Source organism: Pituophis catenifer, unplaced genomic scaffold, assembly GCF_029215685.1.
Source record: "Pituophis catenifer annectens isolate HBS135680 unplaced genomic scaffold, rPitCat1.0.hap2 SCAF_3, whole genome shotgun sequence".
NCBI lineage: Eukaryota > Metazoa > Chordata > Lepidosauria > Squamata > Colubridae > Pituophis > Pituophis catenifer.
Window position 1 is genome coordinate 191381631 of NW_027256883.1, and position 16958 is coordinate 191398588.

The 16958-nt window shown below is 39.9% G+C and overlaps 1 protein-coding gene across 1 annotated transcript; it reads left to right on the forward strand.

Annotated features, from left to right (window-relative positions):
* Positions 1 to 330: 330 nt before the first annotated feature.
* Positions 331 to 16779, forward strand: SERINC3 (serine incorporator 3). Its single transcript, XM_070941713.1, has 10 exons — positions 331 to 415; positions 2898 to 3059; positions 5948 to 6105; positions 6642 to 6721; positions 8267 to 8404; positions 10099 to 10268; positions 11194 to 11284; positions 11530 to 11704; positions 15411 to 15632; positions 15982 to 16779. Exons 1-10 carry the CDS (start codon positions 377 to 379, stop codon positions 16118 to 16120), a joined length of 1374 nt encoding a protein of 457 aa, XP_070797814.1. The 5' UTR covers positions 331 to 376; the 3' UTR covers positions 16121 to 16779.
* Positions 16780 to 16958: the final 179 nt, after the last annotated feature.

Consider the following 16958-nt stretch of genomic DNA (forward strand, 5'->3'; position numbering starts at 1 on the left):
ACCCTACTCTTCCTCCTCTGGTAATTCTAACTTTCCCATTGGTCAATGCAGACAATAATCTCCCGTCCATCACAACCCTCCACCCAATCAGCGCACTCCTCCTTTATTAGGCTTCCCTCCACCCCCTGGCCAGCTGCTAAGGTGGCCGCCATTTTCCTTCTCTGGCTTCGCGGAACCGCGGGTCGAACCTTTCCATTGGTCTGCTCATTATTCTCCGCCCCCCTCTCCGATGACTGGCTTGGGGAGCAGCGTCCGCGCGGCCAATCAGCGCGTCCCGACAGGGTGTCGCCTGGGCTAGCAGCGCCCGCGATAAGCGCTGATAGTGCTCGGGGTTGGAGCGAGTTGGCGGTAGCTGCGCGGGGGCATCGCTGTCACCATGGGGGCAGTGCTCGGGGTCTGCTCTTTGGCCAGTTGGGTGAGTCCGGAGGTGGAGGGGTGGGACGGGATCGGCGGGGCCGATCAGCCTTGAGATGGATCCCAGTCCAGGTGGACTGGATCGAGCTAGCGGGGACCCAGGGGGAAATGAAAGTCGAAAATCCGTAGCTTTGTATCCTCCAAAGGAGCAAAGTCTGCTGTGGTTTTTTTAATGGAAAATCTGGCAAATCGGATATCCCGATCATTACTCGGGTATATGTCTAAACCAGGGGTCTCCAACCTTGGCAACGTTAAGCCTGGAGGATTTCAACTCCCAGAATTCCCCAGCCAGCTAGAGGACTTCAATTCCCAGAATTCCCCAGCCAGCAAAGCTGGCTGGGGAATTCTGGGAGTTGAAGTCCTCCAGGCTTAATGTTGCCAAGGTTGTAGATCCCTGGTCTAAAGGAGGAGACATAAACAAGGGGGACGGGGTCTTCTGCTCCTCTTTTGGGATATCTGCCTAGCGACAGGTGAGTCCTCCAAAAGACATTCAATAGGCTGTGATCCTAAACCTGGGAGTGAATCTCCTGGCCATTCGAATGAATATTCATTCTTCCAAGAACTGTAAAAACACAAGGCGTTCCATCAAACTTTTTAAAATGATTTTATTAAATAATTTTTCAACCCATTGAACCCCAGAGAATGGGCGATAAGGTAAAAAGCCCTATCAAATTGTGAAAACGTACATACTTCGTTATTTTGTGTAAATACAACTGTCAAGATGGGGTAGTAAACATTGGAGGCCCCGTAGCTCATGATTTTGTTCAAAGGTTTGTTATGGCCGTGTTATGATTGTACTTTCATTTCCTTCCCTCCGTTTCCTGTGGCATGTGATTTAATCTCTAAGAATGGTACTTATGTCTCAGCCAGGAAATGGCTGCTGAGTCATAACCTTTGGAGTGTGGTCGATGGCATGTCCACATAGTAAGCAAACCCGTCGAGGTTACTAGAGCCATTGCAGTGTTTCTAACTCTTTAATTTACCCTTCTTTTCTTTAAACCCAGTGAATTGTTCTAAACAGGCTTAGGGGGTCATCCTTATTCCCTAAAAAATAGTTTAGAACTTGGATATCTTTGCAGGGCAGGCTGTAGAGGAGAGAGACAGTACATCTATTCATTTTCACTGGTTTGCAGGCATTTAGAACAATGATATTTACAATGAAGGCTGACAAAAGGGAATAACTTTAAAGAAGGCAGAGATTGCAAAGTGAACAAAGGCTGCTTTCATATTTCTGCTCTTTGGAGAAATTAAAACTTAAAATACTTGGGAATCGGGATGGTAAAAGCTTCAACTTGAGTGCCTCTGGACTGCTTTCAGTTTGAGCAGAACTAAGACTTATTCAAAGTACAAAGTGCTATGCTAGTTGGCAGGTATAGATTTTTCCTACAATAAAATATATTATGTATGTTGTGAATTGCTAAACTTTCAAAAACACCCAGTGCTTCACTAATTTATATAGTAGTTCCATCCATTCTATACAACCATTGGAAAATTAAAGTTTTTCTATTATTCAGTGTTGATATTTACATTTAATCTTCACCAGTCATCTTTTCAGTATAACAATATTTTTCTTTGTCTTACCCTTTTAATTTGGTTGGGAGTTTAATAACATGGAGTTGGTTATTGCCCAGAGTTGATACGGGTTAGGTAGAGTGCTCAACTATGTTCTAGTTAGTAGTTGTTAGTTGTGAAGTCTGAGCATACAAATTGTAGGTGTGAATTAAGATATGCAATGCACACATTAACAAAGAACAGCATTTCTACTACGTTTACATTGCAGCGTTCAGTAGGACTGATTGGAGTCGACCTCCCCTTACAGAAGTGGCCCCCAACCTTTTGGGTACCACGGATCGATTCTGTGGAGAGAGGTTTTTCCACAGATCAGAGGGCGTGGTTTCACATGCTGCCTGCATCCAGTGAATGGGGCTTCACTTGTTTGCGTGGATCAGTTGCTGGCATGTCACAGACCGATGCTGGTCCACGGACTGGGGGTTGGAGACCCCTGCTGTAGAGAAAACTAATCCTAAATATACTATGTCATGAGAAAGTAAAAATATATCACCAGAAATAAGTTTAATTGAAGGCTTCAGTTAAGATAAATATATAACCACTCATTAAGGTGACTACCTGCAGAGAATTTGCATGATTTATTTATTTGGCTTTACAACTTTCTTGCAATATGAGTACTTTGCCATTGTTCTTTAGGCTTCCAGATGGGCTGTTCATGCTAATCAGAGCATTAAACTTGTATTGGACTATTAATATGCTAGAAATTAGTACTCTCCTAATCATAAGACATTTCTAAGTTGGCCTTTCTAATTTGGCATTCTGTGTTTCAATGCATTTCACATAGTGTGTGCCCTGGTCACATGTGGCCAATAGGGCAGTGGCTACACTAAGCCCATTATAAATAAGTATCTTTGAAAGGATGTATAGTACTGCTAATACTTAAATATTCTCATTTATTCCTCTTTTTTTTATAGATTCCATGTCTTTGCAGTGGGGCGTCATGTTTGTTATGTCGCTGTTGTCCTAACAGCAAGAATTCTACAGTTACTCGGCTCATTTATGCTTTCCTGCTTCTTCTTAGTACTCTTGTTGCATGCATCATGCTGGCACCAGGAATGGAGAAACATCTAAAAGAGGTCCTGAGGTTTTAAAATCTTGCTTATAATACGTATCATTGGGGACTGATTTCCTCCACTTAAGATAGAGGCACACTGAAAGTTGAAAGAAAAAAACTAGTGGAATTTCTGTTGAGTTCTTAATAATAATATGATCATTTTATTAGGTGCAATAAGACTCCAGTCCAGACTAATTTGAAAGATCAGCATTTCAGGTTTAAGCTGCAGAATTTAGAACTTGCCACCTTTTTTTGTTTCTTAGGCACCCTGATTTCAAAATCTGGAGCAAGCAAGCAAGCATTTCTTTTTAATTTTTTCTTAGTCAGAATTTTGTGGAATATATATTTCTGAAATGGCAGAGAGGAATGGGCTCCATATTTCTCAAGGATTACAGTCAGAAAACATACATACATACATACATACATACATACATACATACATACATACACAACTTTATTGTCATTGTACAATATGGGTAGACACAGTATACCCATATTACCCAGTATACACAGTATACCCATACAACGAAATTCACTTAACACCCAAAGACCAGGTCCAACACACATAACAATTGTAATGCTGTAATACTCTCTACATGGGGCTCCCCTTGAGGAGCACCCGGAGGCTCCAACTGGTCCAGAATGCGGCTGCGCGGGTGGTTATGGGGGCGACTCGGCGCTCCCATGTAACACCTCTCCTGCACCAGCTGCACTGGCTCCCGGTGGTCTTCCGGGTGCGCTTCAAGGTATTGGTTACCACCTTTAGAGCACTCCATGGCTTAGTACCCAGGTAATTACAAGACCGTCTTCTGCCACCGGTAGCCTCCCACCGACCAGTACGCTCCCACAGAGAGGGCCACCTCAGGGTGCCGTCGGCCAGACAATGCCGGCTGGTGGCCCCCGGGGGAGAGCATTCTCTGTGGGGGCACCTACGCTCTGGAACGAGTTGCCCCCAGAGATACAGCGGATCCCTGACCTTCGTACTTTCTGAACTGCCCTAAAGACGTTTTTGTTTCATCAAGCCGGGCTGGCCTGACCTACTCTTTTTAAAAAGAATTGTTTTAAAAAATTAGGGGTTTTAATATAGGGTTTTTAACTATGGGCCAAATTGATTTAATTGGATTTTAATATTGTTTTAAATTTTGTATTTGTGTATTTTATTTGCTGGCTGTTCACCGCCCCAAGTCCCTTGGGAGAGGGGGCGGTATATAAATATAATAAACTAACTAACTAACTAACTAATTCCCAAACACACTCCCACCCACCATGATTCTCCACCTCAAACCAGCCAAAGATCCACACAACAGAGGAAATAGTACTGTCCAACAGCTCACAGCTCACTGATTGTGGCCCTTTAGTTCATTGTGGAGTGCAATAATAATAATAATAATAATAATAAGAATAAGAAGAAGAAGAAGAAGAAGTTAATCTTTAGTGAGATTCACAGCCTTTGAGGCTGGTTAATAGCTCAGCTGCTCGAGTCCTAACCAAGGACCTAGGAACTGTTAAGGTATCGTCGGAGGATGTAAACTGTTCCGAGTAAGGTGGTTTTTTGTTTTTTAATTTTAATAATTTATTATTATTATTATTATTATTATTATTATTATTATTATTATTATTATTATTATTATTATTATTATGACTATACATAGCAAACAAGATGACCATGCTGGATTTCGTATCCCAAATCACTAGTTGAACACTTCCCAAGCGTTTAGGACTGCGTGATGTATCGGCAGATTATGTGATTATTATTATTATTATTATTATTATTATTATTATTATTATTATTATTATTATTACATCTTTCAACAAGCATCTCTTGCATGTTGGCAGCAGGAAAGAGAACTTTCATCTCTTTATGGTCCTATCCCCCCCCTCCCTCCCCCTCCCTCCCGCTCCCCCTCTATATCTATACATACATACACACATATACATATATATACACACACACATATATATCGCATACATATATACAAACTTTGTTAAAGCTTAATTTTCCTTCCTAACTATATCTGATAATAATATATTGGACCTGAATGCTTTTGGAAAACTGGAACTTAATTCCAGATTATTCTGCTCTTCATGAGCTATGATCAAAATGGAAGTCTATTAAACATTGAGCCCTAGACATGAGCAAACTGAGTTGACTTGGTCTGCACCAGCATTAAGTCCTGAATCAGAATCTGCACCCAGTCAAATATATTATCTCCTTGGAATTGTAAATAACGGACTTGGATTAATATACTGGGAATGCTTATACTATAGGAGCATTGTTAAGCAACAGCTATTTTAGGATAGAATGAGCTAGCAGATCCTGGCATTCTGGGTGCAGGGAGCCTTCAGTTTAAGATCATGATTGAGCTTGAATTACAGTTGTAAGCTGTTACCATTAAGCGAGTCATATTTTGTATTTTTTACCATGGTCATTAAGCAAATGCAGTGGGATGAGTGGATGTCATTAAGCAAATTCATTTTGCCCACTAAGCATTTTTTTTTGCCAGAAACACGAGGTAAACTCTGGAAACAGGCCAAATTTTAAATTGCAGTCCTGTGACTTGTGGGATGCTGCAAATGGCCATAAAGGAGAACCAGTTGTTAAGTGCTTAAAATGTGATCACGTGACCAGTTGGGGATTCTTACAGTATTGTATCTTCAACATTGAATTGTAAGTAGCTTTTGGGGCTCTGTTGTAACTTCAAACTGTCACTAAGTGACCACTTGTAAGTCGAGGACTTCCTATAGATGGTCAGCTTGATAACATAACCTAGAGCGGTACAAAATAACAACTTATAAACCATGGATTTTCAATCATGATCATCATCTGTAAGACTAGGATTTGAGGAAAATGAATATTGTATAATCTACTTGCATATAATTAAAGTTTTTGAATTTATTGTTCTCTTTTAGGTGCCTGGTTTTTGTGATGGCTTTGATTGTGAAGCTTTGGTTGGATATAGAGCTGTCTATCGAATCAGTTTTGCTATGGCCATGTTTTTCTGCCTCTTTGCCTTACTTATGATACAAGTGAAATCGAGTAAAGACCCACGGGCTGCCATCCACAATGGGTGAGTTAGATGGAAAAAGGGGACCAATCCCTTATTTATTTTGTCCACAGCCTGAAATGATAAATTTCCAAAACTGAATGGGTTTAACTCATTCAAAGTAGGAAACACTCATTATTCCAAGCAGGAAAGTTGAATAAATACATGCCGATGAAATGAAACAGGATAATGATTAATTTCAGTTTATATAATTCCAGATACAAATTTAACAGGAGAGGGTGACCTAGTAATCTCTACATATTGCAAATAACAATCCCTTATTCTTGGCTATATTGGTAGTGTGATTGTTGTATGCTTAGTAAATTGCTTGAAGTCCTGGGGATTATGATGGTATATAAATAAATACCCAACATCCAAACTTTGGCTTATTTTCTCCAGGCATAGATATTAAAAACTGCCTCTTGCTTTAGTCCTTCAATTAAAAATCACCAATGAGACTTATTCCTATAGCCAGATGCATCCCGTTAGACATATTTACTTTTGTTAACTTAATATAGGCAGAGAAATAATTCTCAATTGTCTTCTTTATGTTTCAATAGATTTTGGTTCTTCAAAGTAGCTGCAATCGTTGGAATCATGGTTGGGGCATTTTATATTCCAGAAGGGTCTTTCACAAGAGGCAAGGAAATGTCATCATTTATTGAACTATAATAGTCGGAATTATTTTTTTAAAATGTCAAATAATATCCAGTGAATGAAATGCTTATATAGACAAAAGCCGTTTGATAGTCCAAGGAAGAATTACTAGAGCGGGATTTAGATGAATGTGTGCTACACAGTGGTTGCTACTCAATGCTCCATCAAGCTATTACAATCATAATGGCTTCAGGGAAGAGAGACATCTAATAGAAAACCAGTCCTTTGCTTTCATGTATACAGGCACACCCTCTGTACATACGCACATTTTCATGTTAATCTATTCAAGAAAGCAAAAGTAAATGTTGCACATGGGACACAAGCTCCAAACTCTATTAGGCTATAAAACTTGGCTGCCAGAGTGATCATGAGAGAAAGGGAGTGACATGAGCAAGGTATAATTTTTTTCCCTCTTTGTAAGATGATCAGACTTTAGAATTACTACTCCAATAGTATGTTACAACTCTAAGAGATACAATAGAAGTGCAAATATTTGCAAATATGTCCTCTGTGGTATGTATAACCTTTCCCAATTTGCCATCCTGGGTTTTCTTCAAATGTATTGGGTCTTTATCCCATCTTTATTTTTTATTTACTCAAGGTATACATGCTTACTGTTCCCATGTCCTATTTTCCTCAACAATAACCTGGTGGCGAGGGATGACAAAGAGTGACTAGCCCAAAGTCACCAAGCCAATCTTAAGAGAGGACTAGAATTCATGCTTCCTGGTTTTCAGGCCAGCAACTTAGCCACTGCAGTGGCTCTCCCATTTATCTTCAAATCCACATTCGAGTTCAACTGCGATGGTTCTCAAATAGGATGCTTATCCTTAAATGTAGTTCAAAGCACTCCTTGTGCTGCATGCACCTGAATTTCTTTTAAAATCTGCGCACCTTCCGCCGCGCCTTAAAGACCCTTTTATTTCACCAGGCAGGCCTGGCCTAATTTTCTCCCTCTTTTATAAAAGATTTTTAATTTTTAATATTTTTTAGTATTTTATATATTCAAATTTTAAAATTGGTTTTAAATTGATTGGGGTTTTAATTTGTTTGGGCCAAAACTATTTAATTTGATTTTAATTCCACTTTTAAATTTTGTATGTATGTATTTTATTGTTTGGCTGTGCACCGCCCTGAGTCCTTCGGGAGTAGGGCGGTATAGAAATCAAATAAAATAAATAAAATAAATAAATAAAAGATTGCTCATGAATTGTTTTAGACAAATTCTTACCTGATCATAAATTCCCTGGCATAGCACCAACCAGAAAGGCATTTTGTGTCATCTTCATAGCACCTGAAATAGCTTTATGAGTTTTAAAAGGCATACAAATGAAAGTATGTACAGTATATAAATGGAGAAAATTATTGATCAGCTTTCTATCTGTCTTCCCTATTTGGGTTATAGCCCCATCATTCACATCCCTGTTCAATACATCACATGGAAGATGATTATTCTCTCTTGCTCCATTGAGATACATTTAACCAGATGCTATCATGATAGTAACTTAATTTCTTTCTTTCTTTCTAGTATTATTTGTTTTTGGAGCTATAGGTGCCTTCCTCTTCATTCTCATCCAGCTGTTGCTGCTTGTGGATTTTGCTCATTCCTGGAATGAATCCTGGGTTGAACGGATGGAAGACGGAAATTCCAGGTGCTGGTATGCTGGTAAGAGTCATTTGGCTGATGAATAACAAAATGAAAGAGCAGCTTTAATTCATGCTGCTTTGGGCTTCTCTTTGCTTGGGCAGTTTATTGACTGTATTTAGAGCCACCTATTACAGTGTTTTTCAAACTTGGCAACTTTAAGAAACGTTAGATTTCAACATTCAGAATTCTCGACATACTGAGTTGAAAGGAGTTGAAAGTCACGTTAGGGATGTTGTTGTGTTACCAACCAGCAGAGTAAGTGCACAGAGAAACGGTACTGAGAGTAATGAATACAATACATACAAACTGCTTTAACAAAGCTTTTACTTTGTAGTGAAAAACAATTGCATAGTCTTTTAGTCAATCCAAGTCTTTAGCCATTCAAATCAGTCCAAAGTTACAGATATTTTCTTACCAGACAAACAGCAGTTGATAATAAACAGCAATTCAATGCTGGTAACAAATCACGATGGTAGAATATCCATCCACGTCTTCACACACGACAGTAACAGTTCCAATCAACAGTTCCAGTCAAGCAGCAAGTCAAGCAATGATGAGAGCAGGTCCAACAATGACTATAGCTTGGCTTCCTCCTTATATACAGTTTACATTAGAAATTATCCACTTAAGATAAGTGAAGTCAGCAATGCAATGACTCAACAGTACAATTATGATAATTGCAGTCAGCATTCAGTCAGCAGTCATTAGTCATTACAATGACTCAGCAGTACAATTACTCAGCATTACATTTAAAGTTACAGAACACATATATTGCCTGGACAGCTTGTTAGACTTACACCATATACTAACATCACACATCTTAAAAAGAGGCCAAGTTTGAAAAACGTGACAACCTCCATAGGACAAAAAAATGGGGTTGCATTAAAAAAAATTGTCAGCATTATTCATCTGAAGACATAGTTAATAGCAAACAAAGTCTGTATACTAAGAATGTTCTTAAGAACCAAGTATAGGTTTTTTGTTTCCATTTGCATCCAGCTTTTGGGATATTCTGCTCATCCTTGGGCATGTCAGTTTTATTTTCTGATTTTGCTTCCTGATTGTGTGGGATAATGCTAAAGAGGGATAATGCTATGATTGTCAAATGCAGTGAGGGTTAAAGGTAAAGGTTCCCCCACACATATGTGCTAGTCGTTTCCGGCTCTAGGGGTGGTGCTCATCTCCGTTTCAAAGCCGAAGAGCCAGCGCTGTCCGAAGACGTCTCCGTGGTCATGTGGCCGGCATGACTAAACGCCGAAGGCGCACGGAACGCTGTTACCTTCCCAAGGTGGTCCCTATTTTTCTACTTGTATTTTTTATGTGCTTTCAAACTGCTAGGTTGGCAGAAGCTGGAACAAGTAACGGGAGCTCACCCTGTTATGCAGTGCTAGGGATTCGAACCACCGAACTGCCGACCTTTCGATCGGCAAGCTCAGTGTCTTAGCCACTGAGCCACCATGTCCCTTTATGAGGGTTAAGTGTGCCTTAATATTGAAAAAGTACAAAACCTGCCACTATAAGCAAACTTTTGCTTTAGATGGTAGAATTATGCACACTTGATAGGATAAAATGATGCTCTCTGTGGAGGAGAAAGCCAGGATCTTCCTATGTGAGACTAATTATTTCCACAAATGAATTTCATCTTTAAACAATATTATTGGTCCAATTTAGCACTTGATTACTTCTAAGAGGGATCTGCTTGTTTTCTTCAGCTCTCCTGTCCTGCACCATCTTGAACTACATTCTATCATTCATTGCGATCGTACTCTTCTATGTCTTCTACACAAAACCAGATGGCTGTATTGAGAACAAGTGCTTCATCAGCTTTAATATGATCGCATGCATTGCTGTATCGATCTTATCAATCCTTCCCAAAGTCCAGGTACGATAATGAAGCAGTGCTTTCAAATGAAAAAACTTAGTCGATTTATTTTGCTTTAGGTTTTATATTGGTGGATTGTATATCTTGCAAATGCTTCTAAGAATAAATCAGTGAATACAGAACATAAATTATTTTGGTCAAGTTTGAGTAGCCTTTTGATGTAAGGACTAGATTTAACTTTGGGGATAGGGGAAAGGTTGGAGTGATGTGCTGATATAAGCCAGACACACAATTTTGAGTTTTGAGAAAATTGTCAAGTTAGTTCTTTTTTTTAAGAGCTAAATGTATTTGTGGACATGTACAACAGTTTGGATGTGTTTCCTTCTTCAGAATGGTGAAAATCACATTGTGAGTTATTGATGCTTTGGTTCCGTGGCTGATGAGAGAGTTCTAGAGGCTGCAAAAAACAAGATGTGGAGAGTTGTGCCCCAGATAATTTTTATCCCTTTGACAATGCTTAATGCTGAATAAAAGTAGTTCTTGACTGGCCACTTAGACCATGAAAAGCTTCTTATGACCCAAGTTATAATGGCTGTATACATCCTGCAGTCATGTGATCTCATTGTGGCTACTTGGCAGCTGGCTCCCATTTATGGCTATGTGCAGCATCTTGCCATCACAATTTCCAATATTTTTCACTGCTTTCTGGTATTTACTTCCAATTATTGACAAAAAATGTTCATAGGGTAAAATGGACCATCTCAACAACCTTCACAAAAAATGCTTTAAAATCAGATCCATTCACATGTTGCCTGACTTACAACCATAATTCCAGGCTCAATTATGGCCATAAATTGAGGATTACCAGTACCCTGATACCGTAGCAGAAATGAAGCATTCTTAGCTTTAGCTTTTAACCTCTTAAACCTTCATGATTCTGATCATAAAATAATTTACATTATTAAAATTTACTTGTCTCAAATAGGAACAGCAACCTCATTCTGGTCTTCTCCAGTCTTCTGTGATTACTCTCTACACCATGTACCTCACTTGGTCAGCCATGTCTAACGAGCCTGGTAAGCTTCTATCAATGCAATAGTATGACAGAAACAAAACCATTATGCTATACATTTCAATTGTTTTCTTTAGAAACACATGAATTCCTTAAGAAACATCTTGCAAACACTTTGTTGTAGAGAGACTTCATTGTAACAAATGCCAAATCCATTGTAACAAATGCCAAATCCAACAATAATTCTCAGAATAGTGTGTGTGTGTGATATGTTTATATATGTTTTCTCTTAAAAATGTTTCTTTTTAGACCGCCATTGTAACCCAAGCCTTCTGAACATCATCAGCCAAATATCTGCACCTACTTCCATCCCATTGAATGCAACTGTTATTCCTACTCCTATACCAGAAAAATCACCTCAGTGGTGGGATACACAGAACATTGTTGGGCTTATTATCTTTGTGCTTTGTCTCCTGTATTCCAGGTAAGATATAAGTTTTATGTTTTCTGAATTAGAAGCTATTCTAATGTGATCTATTATTTATTATATTAAATTTGGATGTATTAAATTGAAGCTTTCTCTCTCTTTAAATCAAGGGAAATTAGTTTTGATTGAAGTGGTGTCAATAACCTAATTAAAAGCACTTTACAGTGTCTTCCAATTGTAGTAAGATCCATACTGATTAAATTCTTTTGAGTTAATTAACTAAATACTAGTTTTTAAAACTCAATTTGTTTTAGCTGAAATTTGACCATTGTTGATCTTTATGTGAAAAAGATCCTTGTTTTTTGTAAGCTTAAACCAATGGTCCAGTTTTATTCTACATCAGACTCTTGTACCCGTGGCATCCTCTGGGTGTGACGACTTCTAGACCTTTCAGCAACAGTCATGCTGAATCAGTCTTGAGAGCTATACGGATTAAAAAAAAAACACCCACTGTAAGATACAACTAGAGGATACCCAAGTTGGCCAAAGTGCTCTAATGAGTGCCGAAGAGCTTGCATATCATTTCCAATTATCTACCTTCTGAAATAGCTTAGATAGTTGGTCCTAATTATTATTAACAGCATTTTTTTATTTATGCCTGTTCAGAGTTAGATACAAAGCAAGTTAACAATAGCAATCACAGCAATCCAACAAAAGGAAAAAAAAATACCCTTAGTACTGGAAAATCCTCTAATCGACCAATAATCAGATCTTAATGATCTATGGCAGTGATGGCTAACCTTTTTGCCGTCGCGTGTCAAAAGCAGGGGGAGCGGGGGGGGTCGCGGGTACGCATGCGCACGTGATCCCCCCCATACTTCCCCCTGCTTTTGGCACGTGATGGCCCAGTGGGCCCGTTTTTTCCCCTCCCCAGGCTCCAGAGGCTTTCTAGGAGCCTGGGGAGGGCAAAAACAGCCTTCCCCATCCCCCCCGGAGGCCTTCCAAAGGCCAGAAACAGCCAGTTTCCCAACTTCCGTTGGGACTGGAAGGCCTGAAAATCAATTGGCTAGTGTGCGCATACGCGCTGGAGCTGAGCTAGGGCAACACTTGCGTGCCCACCAATATGGCTCCGTGTGCCACCTGTGGCACCCGTGCCATAGGTTCGCCATCACGGATCTATGGAATACCCAAAATCCTTGTGAACTATCAAATTTTGGGGAAAGGAAATATTATTTCAAAGAAGGAGCAATAACTGAGGAAGCTTTCTCCCAAGGTTCTTATGGAAGAGATCCTGAGGAGAACCCAACTTCTTACAGTTTATTGGATTAGTAAAAAATCTCTGACAAAAGACAGACCTTGTCCTGAGTCATGAAGAGCATTAGGTGGGATAATCAGCTTGAAGTGTGTGTCGAAATGAGTTGGTATATGGTGCAACGCTTGAAGTAATGGTACTACATAGGTAAACTGACTAGTCCAGGGGTCTCCAACCTTGGCAACTTTAAGCCTGGTGGACTTCAACTTCCAGAATTCCCCAACTAGCAAGCTGGCTGGGGAATTATGGAAGTTGAAGTCCACCAGGCTTAAAGTTGCCAAGGTTGGAGACCTCTGGACTAGTACCTAAACCATCCAGCTGCTGCATTCTGAACCATTTGCAACATATGAATCCTCAAGGGCAGTCCCAATTCAGACAGCATTTCAATAGGCCGAATGAGAAATAAGCAGGGCAAGAGTGATTATGAACAGTCTTCTGATTCAGGAGTGGCCATGGTTTGTGCAGTTTGCTTCTGTGCAAAAGCCTACTTAGCCCCAGATTACCTGCTGTTCAAGTGTGAACTCTGAATCAGGATTATTGACCATTTCTGAACAAGGTAAAGGTAAAGGATCCCCTCGCACATATGTGCTAGCTGTTCCCGACTATAGGGGCAGTGCTCATCTTCGTTTCAAAGCCGAAGAGCCATGCTGTCCGAAGATGTCTCTGTGGTCATATGGCCGGCATGACTAAACGTCACAGGTGCACAGAACGCTGTTTACCTTCCCACCAAAGGTGGTTCCTATTTTTCTACTTGCCTTTTTTATGTGCTTTCGAACTGCTAGGTTGGCAGAAGCTGGGACAAGTAACGGGAGCTCACCCCGTTACACGGCACTAGGGATTCGAACCACTGAACTGCCAACCTTTCGATCAACAAGCTCAGCGTCTTAGTCAGATTTGGCATCTTACTGGAATTGGAAGATTCCAGAATTAAGGAACTCTGTCTTCTTGGATTAAGCTTCAGTCTTTGTCCCTATCCAGTAGAGCCTGTGGGTACTGGGACAATCTGAACCACATTTCCTGCTGCACCTGAAATGCATATTATACATCTGATTATATTATATATGATGTATTATCTATGTCCCAGATGAATTCTCCCAGGAATTTAATGTAGATATGAAATAAAAGGAGAGAATCCAGTCCTGTCACAACAGAGGACCCAAGACTTGACTTTTCGCTCCTCACACTGAATCACTGTTCCCAGTAAAGGAGAGCCGTGTTTATAATAGTGCCTGCCACTTTCAGCCATAAAAATGTCATGACCGATGCCATGATTGTTGATTTTAGGGAGCTAAGAGATCAAACAGGAGCATGAGTTTCAATGGTGGTATTCAGCCAGTTCTATCTGGTTCAGGTGAACCGATAGCGTTGGCGGTGGGAGGCTCCACCCGCCTACCCGTACGTAATCACGTCCCATTTTTGATGCTTGCGCATGTGCAGAAGGCCCTATGCAAGCGTAGAGGTGGCGCGTGCGCTCACATTTGCGTACCGGTAGCGAAGGTAAGTGAATACCACCCTTGATGAGGTTGCATTTCTGCATCTCAAATCTTGCCACAGGCCACCCACAACAATGTGAGTGTGGTCTTAATTTTGTACCCAGACCAACCTAAAACCAGGCTGAAAAAGTCCAGATAATCTGCAGAACTTTGATTCAGACCCACTATTTTCTCAACAACTTTCCTCATGTAGGTTAAGAGACCGGTTGAGCGATTGCTGGGTTGGAATGATGGTTTCTTGAAAAGGGCCATATACCGTAATTTTCAGAGTATAAGACACACTTTCTCCCCCCCCCCCAAAAGAGGGTGGAAATGTTGGTGCTTCTTATACACCGAATACAGCCATTTTTGGCCTCACAAAACCCTGCCCGCACGTCCCGTTTTTGCAGAGTGCTCCTGGGGGCTGGGGAGGGCAAAAATGTGATGCGGGGGGGGGGGGGGTTGGGAGGCCAAGAACATTTTCCACAAAAATGGGGACATTTTTGCCTTCCCTAGCCCCCAGGAGCACTCTGCAGGCCTCCCAAACATTCTGCGTGTCCTGTTTTTGCAAAAAATGGACCAGTTTTTGGCTTCCCAAACCCATGTGTTGCATTTTTGCCCTCCCCGGCCCCCAGGAGCACTCTGCACGTCCCGTTTTTGCGAAAAACGGGCCCATTTTTTGCAAAAACGGGATGTGCAGAGTGGGAGGCCTGCAGAGTGCTCCTTTGGGCCGGGGAGGGCAAAAACTTTTTTTTTTCTTGTTTACCTCTTCGAAATCTTGATGCGTCTTATACTCCGGTGCGTCTTAATAGTCCGAAAAATACGGTAATTGTTTCATTTAAGTACATACTGTTTTCAGAACCAACAGTAGCTGAATGAGTTTTCATAGAATTTTAACTAACTACAGCTGTCTACAGCATAATTCAAAGTGTCCTTTTTTATCAGCTAGATTTCTGAAGCCTCCTTCCTTGTTTTGCAGCATCCGGTCTTCTAACAACAGCCAAGTGAACAAGTTGACGCTGTCTGTCAGTGACAGTGTCATCCTGGATGATGCACCAAATACAGCTGATGGAGAAGATGGAGAAGTCCGCCGGGTTTCGGACAATGAAAAGGATGGTGTCCAGTATAGCTATTTCTTCTTCCACTTCATGTTAACTCTTGCTTCCCTCTACATAATGATGACTCTTACTAATTGGTACAGGTGAGTATATTCTTGACAGCAATTTTAATAAAAAAGTTATTGCTGTAGATTACTAACTCAATATGGAATTGTTTACATATTAAAAACAATTTTTTTAGAATTTAGAATTAGAAATTTAATGTTAATTTTAATTTTTGCACAAAACTAAAGTTAGGATTCATCTTGTGACACTGAATAGGATTTTCTTCTGTATATGCTGAGAAAGATGTATCGTAAATATTATTTCTGAATAATACTTCTGTAGTTAACCCCAAATATCTACCAAGCATATCAAAAGGCTGTATAATTGAGTTGAATTAGCTGAAGATTTTCTACTAGTTGATATATACCATTTTTATTCATTTTACAGTCCTGATGCTGAAACTAAAACACTGAAAAGCAAATGGCCAGCTGTCTGGGTGAAGATCTCCTCAAGCTGGGTTTGTCTTCTTCTTTATGTCTGGACTTTAGTGGCACCCCTGATCCTTACCAGTCGAGACTTCAATTAAATGGTAACTTCTGTGAAAGCATGGAGATATGATGTTCTGCTCTGCTGAAAGCCAAAAGTTATGTATTGCTTCGTGGACCTAAGACTCCAGGCATCATTCCTACAACAGGCAGACAAATAGAAGTCTAACTTGTGTAAAGCTTAATGCAGAATCTTAAGTGCTGTACATATTGATGTGTTAAATTCAAAGCTAGCATTCCTGTTATCTACTACAGCTGTGCTGTTGAAGGATTTCGTAAAAAGCTTGTGTAAACACTCTCCCTACTGGAAATGTGAACGGAAAGTAATATATTCTAAAGTTGTTCTGATATTTCATTGTATGGAAATGAGTACCCATTGCTGCACTGCTTTACATTCCATTTCAGGAAAAAAATGTATCTGATGGAGTGTTGAATAATGGATAAAGTGTTTTTCTTAACAGAACAGCATGCTAATGTAATATACCAAGCCTATAACTGGCAACTTTTGGGATCATTGTAGAAAACAAATTTTGTAAGAATCTAGCATACTGCTAAACTTTTACTTTAAACACACTCAAGTCTTGCTTTTTGAAACAAGCAAACTAACAAGCAATGCTTGTTAAAACTAGTATATCATTCCACTGAGTTTGACATTATTTGCACTATAAATATGTTTGATTAAACTAAAATTTTAGTGTCATTTTTGTTGCCTGGTTGTTTCAGCAGTTCTACATATGTTTATCATTCTAGCCCAAGCAGTGAAGTTGGTCTATGTCTAAAAGCAAGTCATCATACAACTAATTTGTGGTGTTAGGCAAAGAATCTCCATGTGGGGCTCTTGATTCATATGTTCATATTCTAGTATAAAAGTTTACTTGG

What these genes read in the sequence shown, in the direction of transcription:
- SERINC3 (XM_070941713.1), top strand. Translation starts at nt 377, where the DNA reads ATGGGGGCAGTGCTCGGGGTCTGCTCTTTGGCCAGTTGG. An exon ending in AGAAGGGTCTTTCACAAGAG is followed by an intron (nt 6,722 to 8,266) that starts GCAAGGAAATGT and finishes CTTTCTTTCTAG; the next exon opens with TATTATTTGTTTTTGGAGCT. An exon ending in TTCCAGGTGCTGGTATGCTG is followed by an intron (nt 8,405 to 10,098) that starts GTAAGAGTCATT and finishes TGTTTTCTTCAG; the next exon opens with CTCTCCTGTCCTGCACCATC.